The following is a 16,661-nucleotide window of genomic DNA, read 5'->3' on the forward strand; positions in this document are numbered from 1 at the left end:
GCAAAAAGTAATTTTGTTGAGCCTTACATTATAGGATATGGAAGTAAGCTGCCTGTCAGCTTACCTGACAGAGTTTGCCTCCAAGCTGATTCACTGTCCAGTCTGTGGACAGAGTTGATTTCAAGGCAAAAAGTAGAGCAGATGTTTGTCTTACCAGTAAAGTGGGGTTTGACAACAGTTCTCAAAATTTCTAAACTTTTTTTATTGCAGGAGTCCAAGTTTAAAGAAACTGGAGTAATTACACCTGAAGAAGTAAGTATTTCGAAACTTTGAAATATATTTTAAAAGTAACTGTAAACTTTACTCCAAATAACCATGTTCATCTCAAACAGTTCATGCCTTTGCCAAGTAATTACTGCTTCTTGAAACAATTTCCACAAAGTGGAAGTTCTAAATGGCCTTTTTACACTGCAGGTGACATAGATCAATAGCATTCCTCTTGAGATGACACATCTGAATATGGGGTGCTTTATCTTGTATTATGTTGTGAAAAGCTTGTAAGGAAGCTAGTGCTTGGTCAACAGCTCCATTTGTTGTGGGAGTTCAGCACTAAACGAGAAAATACATTGATTTCAAAAGGCTTTCCCATAAGCAACTTAAAGAGGAACTAGTATCTTGGGAACGATCTCTGCTTACCTCGGTTTTGTTTCCTTCCAAAGCTTTGGCTAAATCATTAGCTATGTTTGTCCACACCAGGCATCCAATGATGATTATTTTTTCCCCTCCTCTTCGCTATAGGATATTTCAGGCTGGTTGTATTTTGGTTCGCTGCCAGGCAGTTCTTGTTTTTTTAAGGACTCTGCTGCAAAGAGAAACAAACAGAATTTTTTCTGGAATAGTAAAAACACTGATTGTGTGGTGCTATTTTGACTTCTTCCGTTCTGCTTTTTCTCAGAGTGCTCCTCCTCTGAAAATACATTGTCTTTATAAAGGCATGAGAAAAAAATGTAAGACTGTTAGGTAGAATGAAAGAAAAAGGAGACAATGCAGAAATGTGAAGAGGAGATGGAAAAAGATAGAACAAATGATGACTGACACAGGTAGATAATGGGACAGAAGTATTTTTTCCTAATGTTGTTTTCTAGCACTTTTCTGCTATGTTGTGTGGCAAGCAAACACTGGTACTTTCTAAATCCAGTAGACTACTGCTCAGAAAAACAACATGATGTTCTGCTGTTCTAATAACCATACATATATGTGTGTGTTTTTAAATATACATAACAACATTATATATAAAACAAATACAACAGAGAAAGTCTAGACAAATGTTCTACTAATGCTTAATCCCTTCATGGCCTGTGGGAGGAAACTATGCAGTAGTACTGAAAGAAGAGGTACTTTCTATAGAACTTAGCAAGAACCACACTGAGTTACGTTAAATAGTTTGCAGTGTTTAAAAACTAGTAAGAATGCAAATAGCATCTAACTTTGTACAGAGAATACATACTGAAAGGGTGAATAAAATGTATTCTTCAAAGCAACAGTCAAGGGAAACATTTACACCAGAAGATTAAATTTTTGTTAAATTTAGATGAGACTGGAGCATGGGTCTGCTGATTGTCCTTTGACAGTCTTCCCTCTTCCCTGATCGTTTTGGTCTTCATATAGTAACGATTGCTAAAGAAGAGTTGAAAGTCATTGCCAGGGATGCTAGGATGTTATCTTTGAATGAGCTTGGATTTCTTGGGTAGTAAATCTCAATTCAACTGTATTTTAGTCTGAGATACTGACTGTTTTATACACTTTTGAGGGGTTCCTGTAGCTTGTCTCTGAAAATGAATCAATTAGCAATTAGGCTAAAGATGATTCATTAATAAAAATCAACACCTGCTCCCTCTTTTCATGTATCTGTATACTTGGTTTAGTTGCAACAAATTCTTGCCTGTCGTGAGTTCTTACTAGTTACTACCTCAGAAAGATGATACCTGTTTTAATTTTATACATAAGTACAGGCAAATCTTAAAAATCATCCTTTCCACGAGTAGAAATAAGATGTCTTGAAACTGATTTCTTGCCGCATCTGTGACATTGACTCAGGCGTGAAATAGCATTAGTGCTTGGGAAATAGAAAGTGAAACCAGTGAGATCATTTTGCTGCCTAAGCTGAAGAAAATCAAATGAAATTTCACTTACTGTTTTAGAGTTTTGCATCTGTTAGACCGACAAAGAACACTAAATTTTTTTTCATCTTTAATAGTATATTTTAACACTGGTGTTCCAGTTCCTTGAATAGAGCATTTTAAATAATTCTGGGGTTTCATGTATTATTTGTTATTATGTAAAGGCTAATGAGTTCTAAAATTTCCGTGTGTATTGGGAGGGATTGCTGTTCTTTAAAGGGAAGACTTCACTTTTGCTGGAGCGTTCTGTTGGAAAATGAGTAAAAGAAAGCGCTTTTGCAGAGATTAAATCCGTTAATCCATATGCAGTGCACATTGTGGTGATTTCCACTACGCTGATATGCCTCACTTTTTGAGGAGGACATGGTGAGAAAATGGCTGACACGCTGCAAGCTTGTTGTGTCACGCTACAACAGCTTCTGGTCAGCTAGGCAGTGTGTTGTTATAAACTGGCATTTTTAAAACAAGAAAGCAACTGCAGCAATGGTGCGCACTTAATTTTCAAAAGTAACTGGTGCAAAGAACACACAGAGCACTCAATTCTTAAGTGCAGGCTTGCCTTCCTCAATTTATGTGTACAAAAAAAAAGCTCAGTGGGCTCGACTTTGCTGGCTGAATTTTGAGTTCATACACAAGCCTAGCATGAGTTTTCCAATATAGCTTTGCAATAGTGATGTAATTTTATAAAAGCCTTTACCTCTGATACTAAGAACAAATAGAGTGAACATTTTTAAAAGCTATTTCCTCAGAACAAAGTTATACATAAGTTTTTCAATGTACTAAGTATTTGGTTATTCATGTTTAGTAACATGACTGTGAACTATTATAGTGATGGTCATTACCTTAAATGTATACTGTTTATTTTCTGTTGCATTTCTCTCACTGATTCAATGTTGCCTCTTGCTGCAAAACTGTTTTGAACACTGAAAGAGACTCAGATATTATTTTTTTTACATTAACCTCTTCATTGTCTTTAAAACTTTGAAGAGTGCCAGTTAAAAAGTTTCTTCATCACAGAGTAAACACTTTTACTGCAGCTTTTTTGCTGGTTACAAGACTGGTAGGTAATACCACAGCTTTTTAAACTTTATCTGAATTTGCTCTTGTGCTTAATATGCATTTTGTTCAGGTGATGTCGATTTAGTCCTTGGGGTTTCATGGTTAACTGAGAAACAGAGTTAAAATAAAGCATCAAGCTGGTGTAAATAGTTATTAGTTACATAGTTAATCTATGAAAGGAATGAGCATCTCAATTATTAATATTGAGAAAAATGGGAGATTGTTCCCTTATGCTGTATTTAACAGTAATTTAATATTTTTTCCTGCCTTAACAGTTTGTTGCTGCTGGAGATCACTTAGTTCACCACTGTCCTACATGGCAATGGTAAGTAAAATCAGAAAGAAGTAAATCAGAAGAATACCTACCTATGCTTTGATATGTTTCTGTTGGATGCAGCTATACAGGTGTCTCATTTGAGAACAGTACATGGACTCTTCCAGTAGAAGTTCTGCTGGTTTTATGATGAAGCTATCTCCAGGTTGGCAGGACTTACTTATTGCTCTGTGTAGCAGTAGTTAAGGTGAGGATTTGTTTGAGGATGTTTGTTTGTTTTCCTAAGGTTTTAGAGAAAGTAAGCTAGTACATACTGTGACTGCTTTCAGTGCTTACCTGCAGTAGCAGCACGTCTCCCTGAGCTTGTCTTGGTGATTGAAAATGCAAAGGCCATGTGCAACTGGAATTGCTGGGACGTAGTTGTAATTGGTATAGTTTAGACAAACATTTGTTAATTAAATATGTTCGAGTTGGCCCACATCAGATCACTTTGTGCAGTGCTTGCCCTTGGAAATCACTTGTCTTTCATGCGCAGTAAGGCTGCAAATAAGGTGCTTTCTCATGTTTTAATAGTCTTGCATTGTAAAACTAATCAGGTGGTGCCTAGATGGACATAGTCTGTGCAGTTGGTATCGTTAAGGTTCTTGGCTCTATACTGGGCTGTGAATTGCAGAAGGAGAAATTACTATGCTTGGATCATTGTTTGTTGCCCTTTTTCTGTCTGCTTCGGAGAAAACATGAAGTTGAATATGGCCTATGTATCAGCAGTTTGGAATGGGCTTATTCAAAACCAAATAACCCTGAAGGTGAAAGAAAGCGCTTGAGTACTGTGAATTTGGCGAGGATTACTTGAGGTCTAGTGACTATGGGCAGGTGTTTTATTTATAGAGGTCTATTTCTTGCTTTTTCTGAAGTTGATTTCTTCAGACATTTGGGATTATGTTATTGCTGATTCTAGAAAATTTCGTATAGACTAGACTGTTCTGTCTGGCCATTTCAAAGTGAAAGTAGTTTTTGAAACAAAGTTGTTTTCATACGAGACTCCCATCATTTAGAGGTGGCCGACCTTTTTGACTCCGTACCTATATCAAAGTCTTTGTATAGAAGAGTAAAGTCATATCAAACAGATTCTGAGAACAGGTCAAGAGGAATATACAGAATGTTCCTGATGTACACTGAAAATAGAAGGGTTATTTTGTTTGCAGATCATCAAATTCTCAACCTTTTATGGTGCACTTCATTTTACAGGGCTTCAGGAGAAGAACTAAAAGTCAAGGCTTATCTGCCAACAGACAAACAGTTTTTGGTAACTAAAAATGGTAAGGCTGAAGTTTAAATATAAGTTTTCTTAGGATTGATAGCATGGCTGACTGTGCTATCAACTCTACTGATTGTATTGATAGGGGAAGCAGGTATCTTGCACTTCGGATGCTTTGGCTTTGCAATATTAAAGTTTTTCCTGCACATCTAACATCTTATCCTTAGTCCAGTTGTTAGCAGGACTTTATACTAGCAATACAGTTTGCCTTAATGAAGTAGAAATTAAATTTAAATGTTCTAAACCTCCTTGTCTGTCTTCCCTTTCTCCTGTCCTTCAACACATTTTCAGTGTCTGAAAGGAAAATATGTTTATTTTCCTTTTCTTTTAGAAAACTCGAGCTTCTGAAGCGTTCCCATAATGTGTTTCACAATGACGCTGATACTGCTATTTCAGATATGTAATTAATGTCACTATCCTTTTCAATATATAAAATACATTTTTTGAATAAAGTTTTGATCAGCTTCATGGTTGTGTATATATAATACTTGTGGTGACTACCTTTTTAATGGATAAAAAGGCAAATATCTTGGCACAACCACGGGGAAATAATTTTCTCAAAATATCTTCTACCAAAATGTGACAAAGATCATGCCATTACATGAACCTTTAGTTCTAAGACCAGCCTGAGGAGATTTTTACCTCCCGTGGGTTGTATTTTATGCTTAGATTTCACTGGCTGGCTTTTGGAGTCTTGCAGTGTGTTGTTATGTGAAAATGCCTACAATAGTATTGGACAGACTTTCCTAAGATGGACCAGATGGCTGGATGACTAAGTGATCTACTTTGTTTCTCTTCCTTTCTGCACCACCCCCACCCCCCCTCACCCCCCACTTCCAAGGTCCCTCATTACTGTGATCCTTCTAGATCCCATGTGAAAATGTGTGTCCTGCTGATAGTGACTTGTTGGCCCACTACCTGAGTAAAAGTGGTAGGCTTTGGGTGAGGGTAAGATACATCCTGTAGATCTTATTTTGGAATTCCACTTTGGGGAACTTCTCTTCACTGCGACTTTCACAGCCCCCTCTTCCCTTTCTGAAAGGTCTAAGAGCAATTTACAAATTCTGCACTTCATGCAGCAGGGCTTTTTGTCTCCATGGTGGAGGAAAAGGGTGGGTTTTTACATAGTCCTTGTTTATGATGTTGGAAAATGTCTTATTTGCCTTAATCAGATCCACATCCTTTCTTTGACTGTTTTCTGAAAACTTTGTATAAATCTGTACTTGGATAGCTCTGTAATGCATGTGATTGAAGTTATTCGAAATAACTCATTAATTATAACCTCCTCAAATCTTCTAGATGATAATTTATAATTAAACATACCTAGTGTATCATGTAAAAAGCTGATGCAAACTTTTTGCAGAATTCTAAAGACAAATCAGTTCAGTAAACAAATGCTAATCCAGGCGAAGTTGTACTTAAAGTTATTTAGCAATATGAAGAAAACTAATAAGTTATCTCCAGTTGTTAGCAAATGGGAAATTAATTCTTTTCTAACCCTTAAGAGTTTGGATGAAAGGGCTGTAATGGGTAACAGAAAAATGAGCTTCTAAGGCCACTGCAAATAAAATATCTGACATATGAAATAAAATATCTGGCACAGCACATCAACATTTTGTTTTAAGTTTCTGCTTTTGTATTTGAAGTACAGCTTTAGGATTCCTGAAATAAGGATATATGAGAGGCTACCACATTTCAGAAGGCCATGTAGGATAATTTCTTGCTTCAGCCTGGTTTTGTATAGGAATGACTGCATTCGTTCTGTTTTGCAATTTTTTGCAGTGCCGTGCTACAAAAGATGTAAGCAGATGGAGTACTCAGATGAGCAGGAAGCAATTATAGAAGAAGATGATGGTGATGGGGGATGGGTGGACACGTTTCATAATGCAGGTATTCAGAGTCTTGTTTCAGACTTTACGTTTGGTAATCTGAAAGATTTTCAGTTTCCACTCTCAGAAAGTAAAATCTTCCTTGTGTACAGACAGCCACATACTAGTATCTAATCTGGAAGAAGTAAGTTACGTTGCCAGCTACCCGCTTGACTGGTACGTGACTGCTCAGGTGTTTGACTGTATTGCTGTATATGGTTGAAACAGACTACTTTCTAGAGGGGTTGACAATAAATTATTTCAATATTCTCATTAAAGTCCTAGGAAGTTTTTCTAAAAAATGAGCTGTGTATTGGCTCATTCCTCACTAACGAGATCCTGTGAAGAGAATGCTGGTTTAAATTATGTGTTTGAAGAATATGCAAATTTCTCTTTTTTAGTAAGATTGCCTATGAAGCACCTTGAGATTGTGATCTTATTGATGACTTCCACTGACTTCATTATTTCAGTGTTTCCTTGTGTTGTATTGTTGAACTGAGCTAAAAGGGGGGATCGTTAGAAAATAGATATTACCTTAGTATCTATCTGAGGCCACTGGGGGAGGCAGGGGCACTAAAAAGAAAGAAAATATTGTTAAATACAGAGATTAGTGTGGGAGACAGTCCTTTTTTACACAAAGTCCTTAGATGAGCTTATGTTTATAAAGAAGTCTAAAAATTACTGTTTACATTAATCTATCTCATTAGTTTTTCTTGCATAGCGTCTTATAAATCCTTTTGCTTTTTTCTGAGAATTGGCAATGTGAGTTGTTTTAGTATGTTTCTTAATGTTCTGTCAGGAATTAATAAAACTGTTTTGTTTTTCCTGCAATTTCTAAACCTAGAAGGTACTTCACTGAGTTGCTTTCCTCGGTGTAAATTTTTTGCTGTAATGTGGGAGAAGTTCTCTCAATAGTTCAGCCAGGCTGGGGAGAAAAAAGGTGGGAGAAGATGCTTTTTGTTTCTGTAGATGTACATTCTCCATCACTGAAAATTCTTAAATATATCACAGTTCATAACTGAATACCCCACCCAAAGAAATCGTTTGGCATATCCTTGAGTTAAGGATGCATTCTCTGTCCCTGCTGTGGAAAGACTCCTCTGCCAAGTTTGGTGGTTTGGTTTTTTTTTTTAGGTTGACTGTTTTGGGCATCACGCTGTGATAGCACAACTGTAACACTCTGACTAGACCTGGCCAGGTCTCCAAATGCTGTCAAAGGAGATTAAAAAAAAAATGTTTCCACCCATCTGTATAGATGTCCTACCACCTTTTCTGGTGGGGAAAAAACATATGCACACAGCCACAAGAAATGCATTGTTTACAAGCAGCGTTCAACTGGCATTCCTTTTCTTTAAACAGTTATTTCCAGTGAGCAGTTACTTGATTCCAGGTTCATTCTCCATGATGTAACTTATTTTCAGCTCGAGTTAATCAGATGAATGTACTGCGTCAAAGCAGAATCTTGTGATTTATCCCAGAGTACTGGATGAGAGCTGCAGTAAAGTAGAAGACTAATGGGGAAGAACTCAAGAGTTGATACTTCTGTGATTTGGGATTCTTTTTACTCCCGCTTCCTTTCAGCTAAAAACATTAAGTGTTCTGCTACGCTATGCTTTGCCATGAACACCTAGCTTTCAAGTTGCCCAGAAATATGCATAAATGAATGCTCATGAAGTTGAGTTCCATTATTATGACATGAATGCCTGTCCTGAACTCACTTTTATGCAAAAATTCCTTAAAATGAAAATCCAAATTACTTTGAAGTGTTTAATACACAAAATTTGTATGATGTGCTGTTGTACTACATGTTACTGCTATGGTTTGCTTATGGATGTCCAGCACCAAGCATGCTACCAGTACCAAATAAACAGCCCTTCAAATATCAAAATTGTTTTCTGTAACTTGAAATGATCATAATGCTGCTTTCTGAAATCTTTGCAACCTCTTTCTATTCTGTTCTGTTGCAAAGAAATAAGCTGCTTTAACACAAACTTCTTGTTCAATTAACAGGTATAGTGGGTGCAACAGAAGCAGTTAAGGAGATCACACTAGACAGTAAGGTACTTGCTTTTAAATTTTACTCTCCCTTTATTAGAGGACCTAAAGGTAATAGACTTCTAACCTGCAGTAATCTAGTACCACCTGTGAAAGTTTAAAATACACTTTGTCACTAGGTGTGTTGCAGATACACATTGACCTTCAGAGCGCATGATAGTTTAAGCATCTCCTTATTACTGTGTGTTTAGTGAGGCAGTGGTTTTTTTGGAATGTCTTTATAGGCAGGCTTCCACAAACTGAAAATGAAATTCTGTTGAGAGTGATACCCACCTTTATGTCTCAAGAAACTAGTGTTTGGAGGTCAAGTGGAAAAAACCCAAACAAACCCCACAAAACAAACAACAGCCCCCCCCCAACTGTAATCTTTAACTACTGCAAGCAGAGTTTCAATGCATTTTGTCCATTTGACAGGCTTGTTCTCTCAAGTTTAGAAGTACTAAAGTTTAAATGTATGCATCTTACAAAAATAGCAGATTTTGCTCATGTTTCCAAAAAGTCACTCTGCAGCAGGAGCTAAACGTGCAACTTAAGTCCTCAGGAAACTGAGAACAGTTGGAAGTACTTGAAATGGAAATGTGTTAGCTAACAAGTTTAAGAAATTTGGAGAAAGTCACAGAGACACAAAATGCTTTTAAAGATGAGTGGGATGTTAAAGTGGAGTTCTGTCTGTGCTATAACAGTTTGTTAAACCATGCAGGCACAAAGCTTCGGATTCTAAAAATTAAAGGGAAGGAGAATGGGCTACCACACAATTGTGAACAGCTCAAAGTGCTATTGATATTGTGAACTGTGAAGTACATTTGTTTCAAGTGAGATTGTGCTGAACGTAGTAATGCTGCCTTCTCACAAGTCGGTAACATACAGGTGGAAGAAACGCTCTAAGGAATACCTAAAGGTGATCAGTGTTTCTGTGAAACACAATGCTTGCAGAACATTACTGTGCTACTGCTACACATAACTGCAACTGCTGTTGTGTGTTATGAATTTGATTTCTCTTCTAGGATATTATGTGTAGAAAAACCTGCTTGTTGTACAGTACTTCATTTCTTGGACGACAGGTCCTCCAACAGAAGGACGACTCTTTCTGCTAATGTTCTGTTTGCCAAAGCGCTTCACAACTTAGTTTGTTACGGGTTTTGGTGTTTTGCCTCTTTTTTTTTTTTTTTTTTTGGTGAGGAAATCATCAACCTGATGCTTACAATTAGAGCAGCTTCCAATTGTAACCATTATTTGGAGTATTCTCCTAAAGTCTTCATGAAACTTGTGTAAATTGAGACCTCCCCTTGCTGAATTTCACTGGGGTCATCTGTTGTTTTTAAATGCTATGCATAGACCCTCAATGCCCAAAAGAAAAAGTTGGCTGAGGGCTTGTGCTGTATTAATTTTTGTCAGACTGCTTCCTCAGACAATGATTTCAAAATACAATATCCTTTGGAACTCCCTCGTGTTTTAAAAACAATTACGGAACTGGACGATGCTCTTAGTTTTTGGAACTGGATGATGCTTATGTCACATGTTTTAGGTAGTCCTGCAAGGAGCAGGGAGTTGGACGAGATCATCCTTAATGTGTTCCATCCAACTTGAGATCTTCTATGATAACTGCTGCTCAGTTGGTTGTGGGTTAGGACATACAAAATCTTAACCTACGTGTTTAGTTGTTGCCTTTCATTTGAGATAGGTGAGTTTCTTGAAAAGAAATTATGGGCTATTTAACACCGTGTTTATTCTTTGCTTAGGAATTAAATCATTCCAGATTACCAAGTCAAAGGACAACTTTTAAAGCAGATTTTTATGTCATACTAGGACTTTTGAAACTAAGATTGCTTAATAAGCAAATATTTGAGCTCAGTATGGTCCTTCTTAACATTGCAGAAATAATTTTTCTGGTTCACTGTAAGTATTGACTGGACTTATACCTTAAATCTGCTGGGGCTGTTAGACTGTCTACGTGCACCAATCTTTAAAGCCATGTTTTCAATTTAACTTCTTAAGGATAATATAAAATTACCACAACATTCAGCGTCTTGTGAAGATGATGATGAGGAAGATGAAGGAGAAGCTGCAGACATGGAAGGTATTTCCTTAAATTGGGTGGGACGTGCTTTATTTCAGGCATTTAAAGCAGTGCACTCTAAGAAAACACTGCTATTTCTTTTCATGGAATGCATGAGAAATGCAGCAGGCGCATATACTCTTTATCTTTGTATGGTCTTATTGATGCACGTTTACTCTAACTTGTGTGCCAAAACCTGCATTAATGTTGGTGACTAGAGAGCTAACTTGAGTAGCAGAACAGACCCAAGCAAGTATAAATTAGCAATTTAGCACAGCTTCCTTCCTGCTTCATATTTACACTTAGACTCAATCTGCCTACCTAAAACCACTGAAGGATTGGTCATCGTGTACGTAGTAGTTAAACTAAGTAGTCTTGGTTAAATTCGTATTAGAAAAGGTATACCCTGGTTTGGGGATTGGGAAATCTACCTGAATAAAACATCTTTAGATACATGTGAAATTATTTTAAAGGAATTGTTTGAGTGAGAAATATGATGTCTAGCTACAAGCTGAACGCAGAATTTTATGGGTCTTCTTTTCAGAGTATGAAGAAAGTGGGCTATTGGAGACAGATGATGTGAGTGAACAGTTCTCTATCTTGTCTGTTACAAAGCTGATCACCAATATGAGCACAAGCGAAGTAAAAATAATAAGTGGGTGACATAACAAGCTTGTTAGGAGCAGTGGGATTACTGAGCCTGCTTTCCTATTTGTCTTCTGCCAATCTACTGCAGTAACCTTAACTCTTAGGTCCTCAGTGACTTGGATCACAGTAATTGTGCTTTTTTTGCTGATTCATTTCGCTCTGCTTACATGCAGTGCTGCATTCACAAGAGGTTAAAAAATGCAGTGGTTGTTCTTGAGGCTTACATACAGAGGATGAGTGACTTTACAGGTTCAATAGATTACTCCGATGCACCAGACTGTCATGAGAGAACACAGAGGGCATCATTATTTGCAATATTCTGCCACAGTCTTAATGAACCTGCATAAACTAAGACCTTTGCCGTTTGAATGTCATTGGAATTGTCTGTTGGGCTCAAAAGTTACTGGTGCAAGAAGGGAGGGGGATGTGACAATGTATTTGCATGCTTCCTTAAGAAATCAGACATTTTTAAAAAATTGAAATACCCAGCAAAAATAAAAGCAAAAAACACTTGTGGAAGAGCAACTGATACTCCTGTTTTAAAGATAACGCAAAAGCCTGTGTTGTTTTTATTAATGCTTACTTAAGAATATTAATTTCAGTTTTACAACTTTATGTAACTACTTGGGGTGAGAAAGGAGGGAACCCAAACACGAATATGCTAATGCTGTCATTTTTACCTTGAATCAGGCAACGCTTGACACAAGACAGATTGTAGAAGCTAACAAAGCTAAAGTTGATGTTGGAGGGGAAGATGCTATTCTACAGACTAGAACTTATGACCTCTACATCACTTATGACAAATACTACCAAACTCCAAGGCTTTGGTTATTTGGATATGATGAGGTATGGCTGTGTTGGATTTTTTTTTACCCACTTCTGTGACATTAGACTCACCATGTCGAATAGCAAGGCTATTTTGTTGCTTATTCACAGTAGAAATATAAAGGAAAAAATGGTGAGAGAACCACTATACAGTCAGGGTTGCAAATAGGACTTAAAAATACTTGCAAGAAGCAGGAACAATTTCAGTCAAAATCGTGTTTTGTAACTGTACACATTTGGAAGGATGGAAATCATGCTCTGTCATTTGAGTTTCTGTTAGCTCTGTAGAGCTAGTAATAACTCCAGTATACTTAGCCATATAAGCAGGTATGTGTTTTAATGCTCTTCAGAGGGAGATGATTAGATAGATCAGTCTTCCCTTTAACGACTTAAGTTTCTTGAGTTAAAGTTGATTAGGGCTTAAAGCTCAGATACCTAAATGGTTCTGAAGTATATTGACTTTACAGTTCACATGGTATATTAAAAACAAAAATCTGTGTGCTACTGTTTTTAGACCATATGGGTTTTAATACACTGTTCTTTCAGTGTACTTTCAGAACTATTGTATGTTAGATGCTTATAATTTATGGTGCTTCAGCTGTTAAGGATGTTAATACCTTTTGCTCCTTTTCAGCAATTCTTTGTTAATAATGCTTTTGTTCCCGTGTTCTTTTTTCTGATGTAGCAACGGCAGCCTTTAACAGTAGAGCATATGTATGATGATATTAGTCAAGATCATGTCAAGAAAACAGTGACCATTGAAAACCATCCTCATCTTCCTCCACCTCCCATGTGCTCAGTTCATCCATGCCGGTAAGTCTTTGTTTCTCGTCTGATTCAGCATGCAGGCACAAGGCACTTCACTGGTCTTGTTAAGGATTTAGTTCAGGTTTTCCGGACATGTTTCCACAGTTGGCTGCCATAGTGGTCTGTTAGCTTCTGAGAGAGTACAAAAGGAACATATCAGCAATTCTCTGAACTCATTCCAGTGCTTACTGCCACGAGCATATTCTGCAGTTAGAGCTGTCTTCTCTCTACTCAACTTTCTTTGCCTCCACTTCCCCACAGACTCCAGAAGATGGCAGACTACTAGAACTATATAAAAGAAAGTTCTATACCTTCATTTGCTGCTTTTTGAGGAGGGTAAAATTGTCATGTATGCTTTGGAGCAGAAAAAAGCTATTTGAACATGAAATAAGTCTTTCTTATTCTGTAATAACTACCTTCTGCTTCCGCAGAAGTTCTAGAAATTTTGCACTGTTTAATAGAGGTCCTCTAATCACCACATTGAAATATTTGTTGAACACAAGTGCAAACTATGCTTGTGTGTTTAGGGTCTTTTCTGTTGCATTTTCCACATTTCTCACGCAAGACACAGGGAGTCTGTAGTTCTACCAGCTGCACAGATATTTTTCCTAGGTCTTTGAAATGTGCATTTTGTCTTTAGATGTAGGCCCTAACATCCTTTGAGGCGTCGTAGTAATACAGAGCCAGAATCTTAAACAGTGTAATTCCTCAGCTTCTTGACAGCATGAAGTTCTTAGAGGTATGAGTTTGGGGTTTTACTCATTTTTAAAAGAAGAGACAGCCTTTGTGGTCTAGCATATGTTTAAAAAAAAAAGTGCAGATTGCCCCTTCGAGTCTTGTAATTTCTTATTGCTTCAAGAAACATTTCTGGGATCCATGTCACTAGCTGAGCTATCAAATAATTATCTGCTTGTCAACAAGCTTGTGGTAGTTTTTGCAGACTCCAAACATTCCTGATTCTGATTTAGAAATTATTTGATCATAAGATTTGTTTTGGGAAGGGTATACTGTTATTTAGAGAGAGTCCAAGGGAGCTTTGCACTGAGTGATTTATCGCTACTTTTGATCTGGTTATGAGTATATATATTCATGGACTTTGTAAATCTGTCTCTTATGTTTCTTTCAGTTCATAGTTCTTTACTGCTTTATGACAGTCTTTGCTTTCACCAAGCAGTCAGGCTTCTATCTCGACAATATTGAGCAGAGAAGCCATTGCACAACTCAAACAGCTTTTTCCCCAGTTTAGCTGTCTTGTAGAAAATTTTAAAGTGGTAAAGTTTATTGTTGGTCTTTAAATCCTCAGGTTTAATTCTATACTAACACAGCAGACTGGTGAAAATGTCACTTCCAGTGTTCAAGAGTAATACAGGAAGCAGAACATAGAATACTGTTAGGAAGAGAATGAAGAAGGGGACATAAAATAGCATAAGACCCTTGTTAGTCTGCAGGACCACCCACATGTTGAATACTGCAGTGCAGCTCTGATCATCTGTTCTGTAGTCTGTGAGTTGAAGGAAGACTGAAACCGGAAAAGATACAGAAGGGTTGTCTGGGATAACTGAGGTTATGAAGCTCTTTCCCGTAAGTAATGCTTGAATAACCTGGGACCCTTCAGCTTTGGAAAAGGCAGCTGAAGAGGGAGTTAGGATTTCGGTGACCTTCATTATGAACAGCACAGAAGGTGAAGCAATAGGTGTTTGGTTTTTTCTAATAGTAAAACTGTGGGCATGTTCAATGCAAAAAAAGAAATTATTAAACTCTGCACACTGTACCTAATTAAACTAAAAATTTGTTTAAGCAATATGATTTTAACGGAAGAAAAAATTGTCAAGTGTTGTTAAAAATGAAATTATCAGAAAAGTCCAGAACTAGAAAGTTCTTGGGTAGCATACTGCTGAAAACTAAGTAGTACTTTGGGGGAAATAGTACTAGGTACTTGCTCTGGCCTCTTTCTTGAGCACACACTATAAGATAAGCAGCAGGGTGAGGTAGATCCAATAAGGTGTTATTGTACCCTATATGAACATACAAGTCTTAGTATGTCAAGCTGTAAGTGACTTTGACTGACTGTCTTACTGTTTGCTGTCTGCAGGGTTTTGCATGAAAAAATGGTGCAGCTTTTTGTGCAACTAGTGTTTTTGAAGGAGTGTCAGGTGGGATGAATGTAGGAGGGCTTAGCAGACTGACGAGGAGGATGATTAATAGAAGAAAAGGAAGAAGAAAAACTGTGAATCCAAGGCTTAGTTTAGTGATTGATGGAAGCCCTTCTCATGTGTTGGTTGGGAAGAAGCTGCTGTTGATGGCTGCAGACTGGGAGGGCACTTCCAGAAGAAACAAATGTGACCAGACTTGGGGGCATGACAGCCCTCACTGACTAGGTAGACCTGTGGCTTTTATACTGGGTTGTGGCTACAATGTAATCTGCTTTATTTTGCAAACACCGTGGCAGAGTAAGAGCCAATTTAATGCTAATATTGAATTTGGATTGAGAGTCTTCATGGATAAAAGTTTTGTGTGTGTGTTTTCACTTCTTCCTCTGAAACCAGTGAAGTGCCAGTGCCTTTGTTATGTAATCCACTTCTGCACTCGAAGAAATGGTTTGCATCACAGAGGTGATTGATTTACAGTGAGACTTGTTGGCAGAGACATCTAGTTGTTTTCAAAAAACAGTCTAGTTGACCAGCAAGTGCTTGACACCAGAAGGATTTGAAAAGGTTATCCTGAGACTGTGAAGAAAGAGACCAGCCGTGTATATAAAATGGAGGTTTTAAGTATCTTCTGTTACTCTCCATTCTATTTTCTTAAATTGGTTAAGGCTAACAGTTAAGAAGGTCTGGACTTCTGAGGTGAAAAATAATAGCTGAAAATGTTTTGTTCTTAATTTAGCTAGGAAGTACCAGCATTTAGCTAGCTCTGCTGCTTCCCTGCACGTTACAAGAATTGTGTCATGTAGGGTATCTGGGTGGTCCTAAAGTTGTTTCTTTTGTGTGACATATTTATTCCTATGTCATGCATCAGAGTAAGGAAAGAAATGGCAGTCAGATACTGCTGACAGCTGCTTATGATTGCTTCTATTTTGAGTAGTTAGTTCATCTTGCAGCTCTGCTGTAAGTTGTATTTCTTGTCAGCATTTTTATGGTACTGGGAGGAACATGGTCAACTTCCTTATTAATTGCTGCAAGCTGGTTTAATCAAATTCTCAAGTGGGTGTTATGAAGGGACTATTAAACTAATTAACTACTAAATGCATTTACAATTAGATGTGAATTACTTGCACTTATTCTCTATTTCAGAATAAATGGTGGTAGGCTTCTGAACTCTCTTCCTTCTTACATACTCTAAATATCTGCAGGGAAGTGTCAAGAGGCAACTACAAGGATGAGTGAATTGTGGATCTTAAGGTTAACTAACTATTGTGGATTCTGAATGTTTCTCTTAAGGATGACATTTATGGGGTTTTCCACACCTGTGTCATTGTGTGTGAGCAGTTACAGACACTGAATCCAATTCATGGGTAATTTTTTCCTTGAAAGTAGCTGTCCTAAAAAGTCTTGCATTTTCCCCTCTTGTATAGAAGCTTATAGTTGTTGTCCACTACACTGGAAGTCCTGCGGAGGGAGGGTGGCAGCAG

At 37.5% G+C, this 16,661-nt stretch overlaps 1 protein-coding gene across 1 annotated transcript in view; it reads left to right on the top strand.

Annotated features, from left to right (window-relative positions):
- Positions 1-210: 210 nt before the first annotated feature.
- The window catches only part of ATG3 (autophagy related 3), a gene marked incomplete at its 5' end in the record, with an annotated part of 20,117 nt that continues 3,666 nt past the window's right edge, over positions 211-16,661 (top strand). The window contains 9 exons of the mRNA XM_010137612.1: positions 211-252; positions 3,455-3,504; positions 4,702-4,772; positions 6,554-6,661; positions 8,650-8,699; positions 10,690-10,771; positions 11,295-11,329; positions 12,089-12,244; positions 12,909-13,036. Of these exons, the coding sequence (XP_010135914.1) occupies positions 211-252; positions 3,455-3,504; positions 4,702-4,772; positions 6,554-6,661; positions 8,650-8,699; positions 10,690-10,771; positions 11,295-11,329; positions 12,089-12,244; positions 12,909-13,036 (722 nt within the window). The remainder of the gene's footprint in view (positions 253-3,454; positions 3,505-4,701; positions 4,773-6,553; positions 6,662-8,649; positions 8,700-10,689; positions 10,772-11,294; positions 11,330-12,088; positions 12,245-12,908; positions 13,037-16,661) is intronic.

Source organism: Buceros rhinoceros, unplaced genomic scaffold (genome assembly GCF_000710305.1).
Source record: "Buceros rhinoceros silvestris isolate BGI_N320 unplaced genomic scaffold, ASM71030v1 scaffold17980, whole genome shotgun sequence".
Classification (NCBI taxonomy): Eukaryota; Metazoa; Chordata; class Aves; order Bucerotiformes; family Bucerotidae; genus Buceros; species Buceros rhinoceros.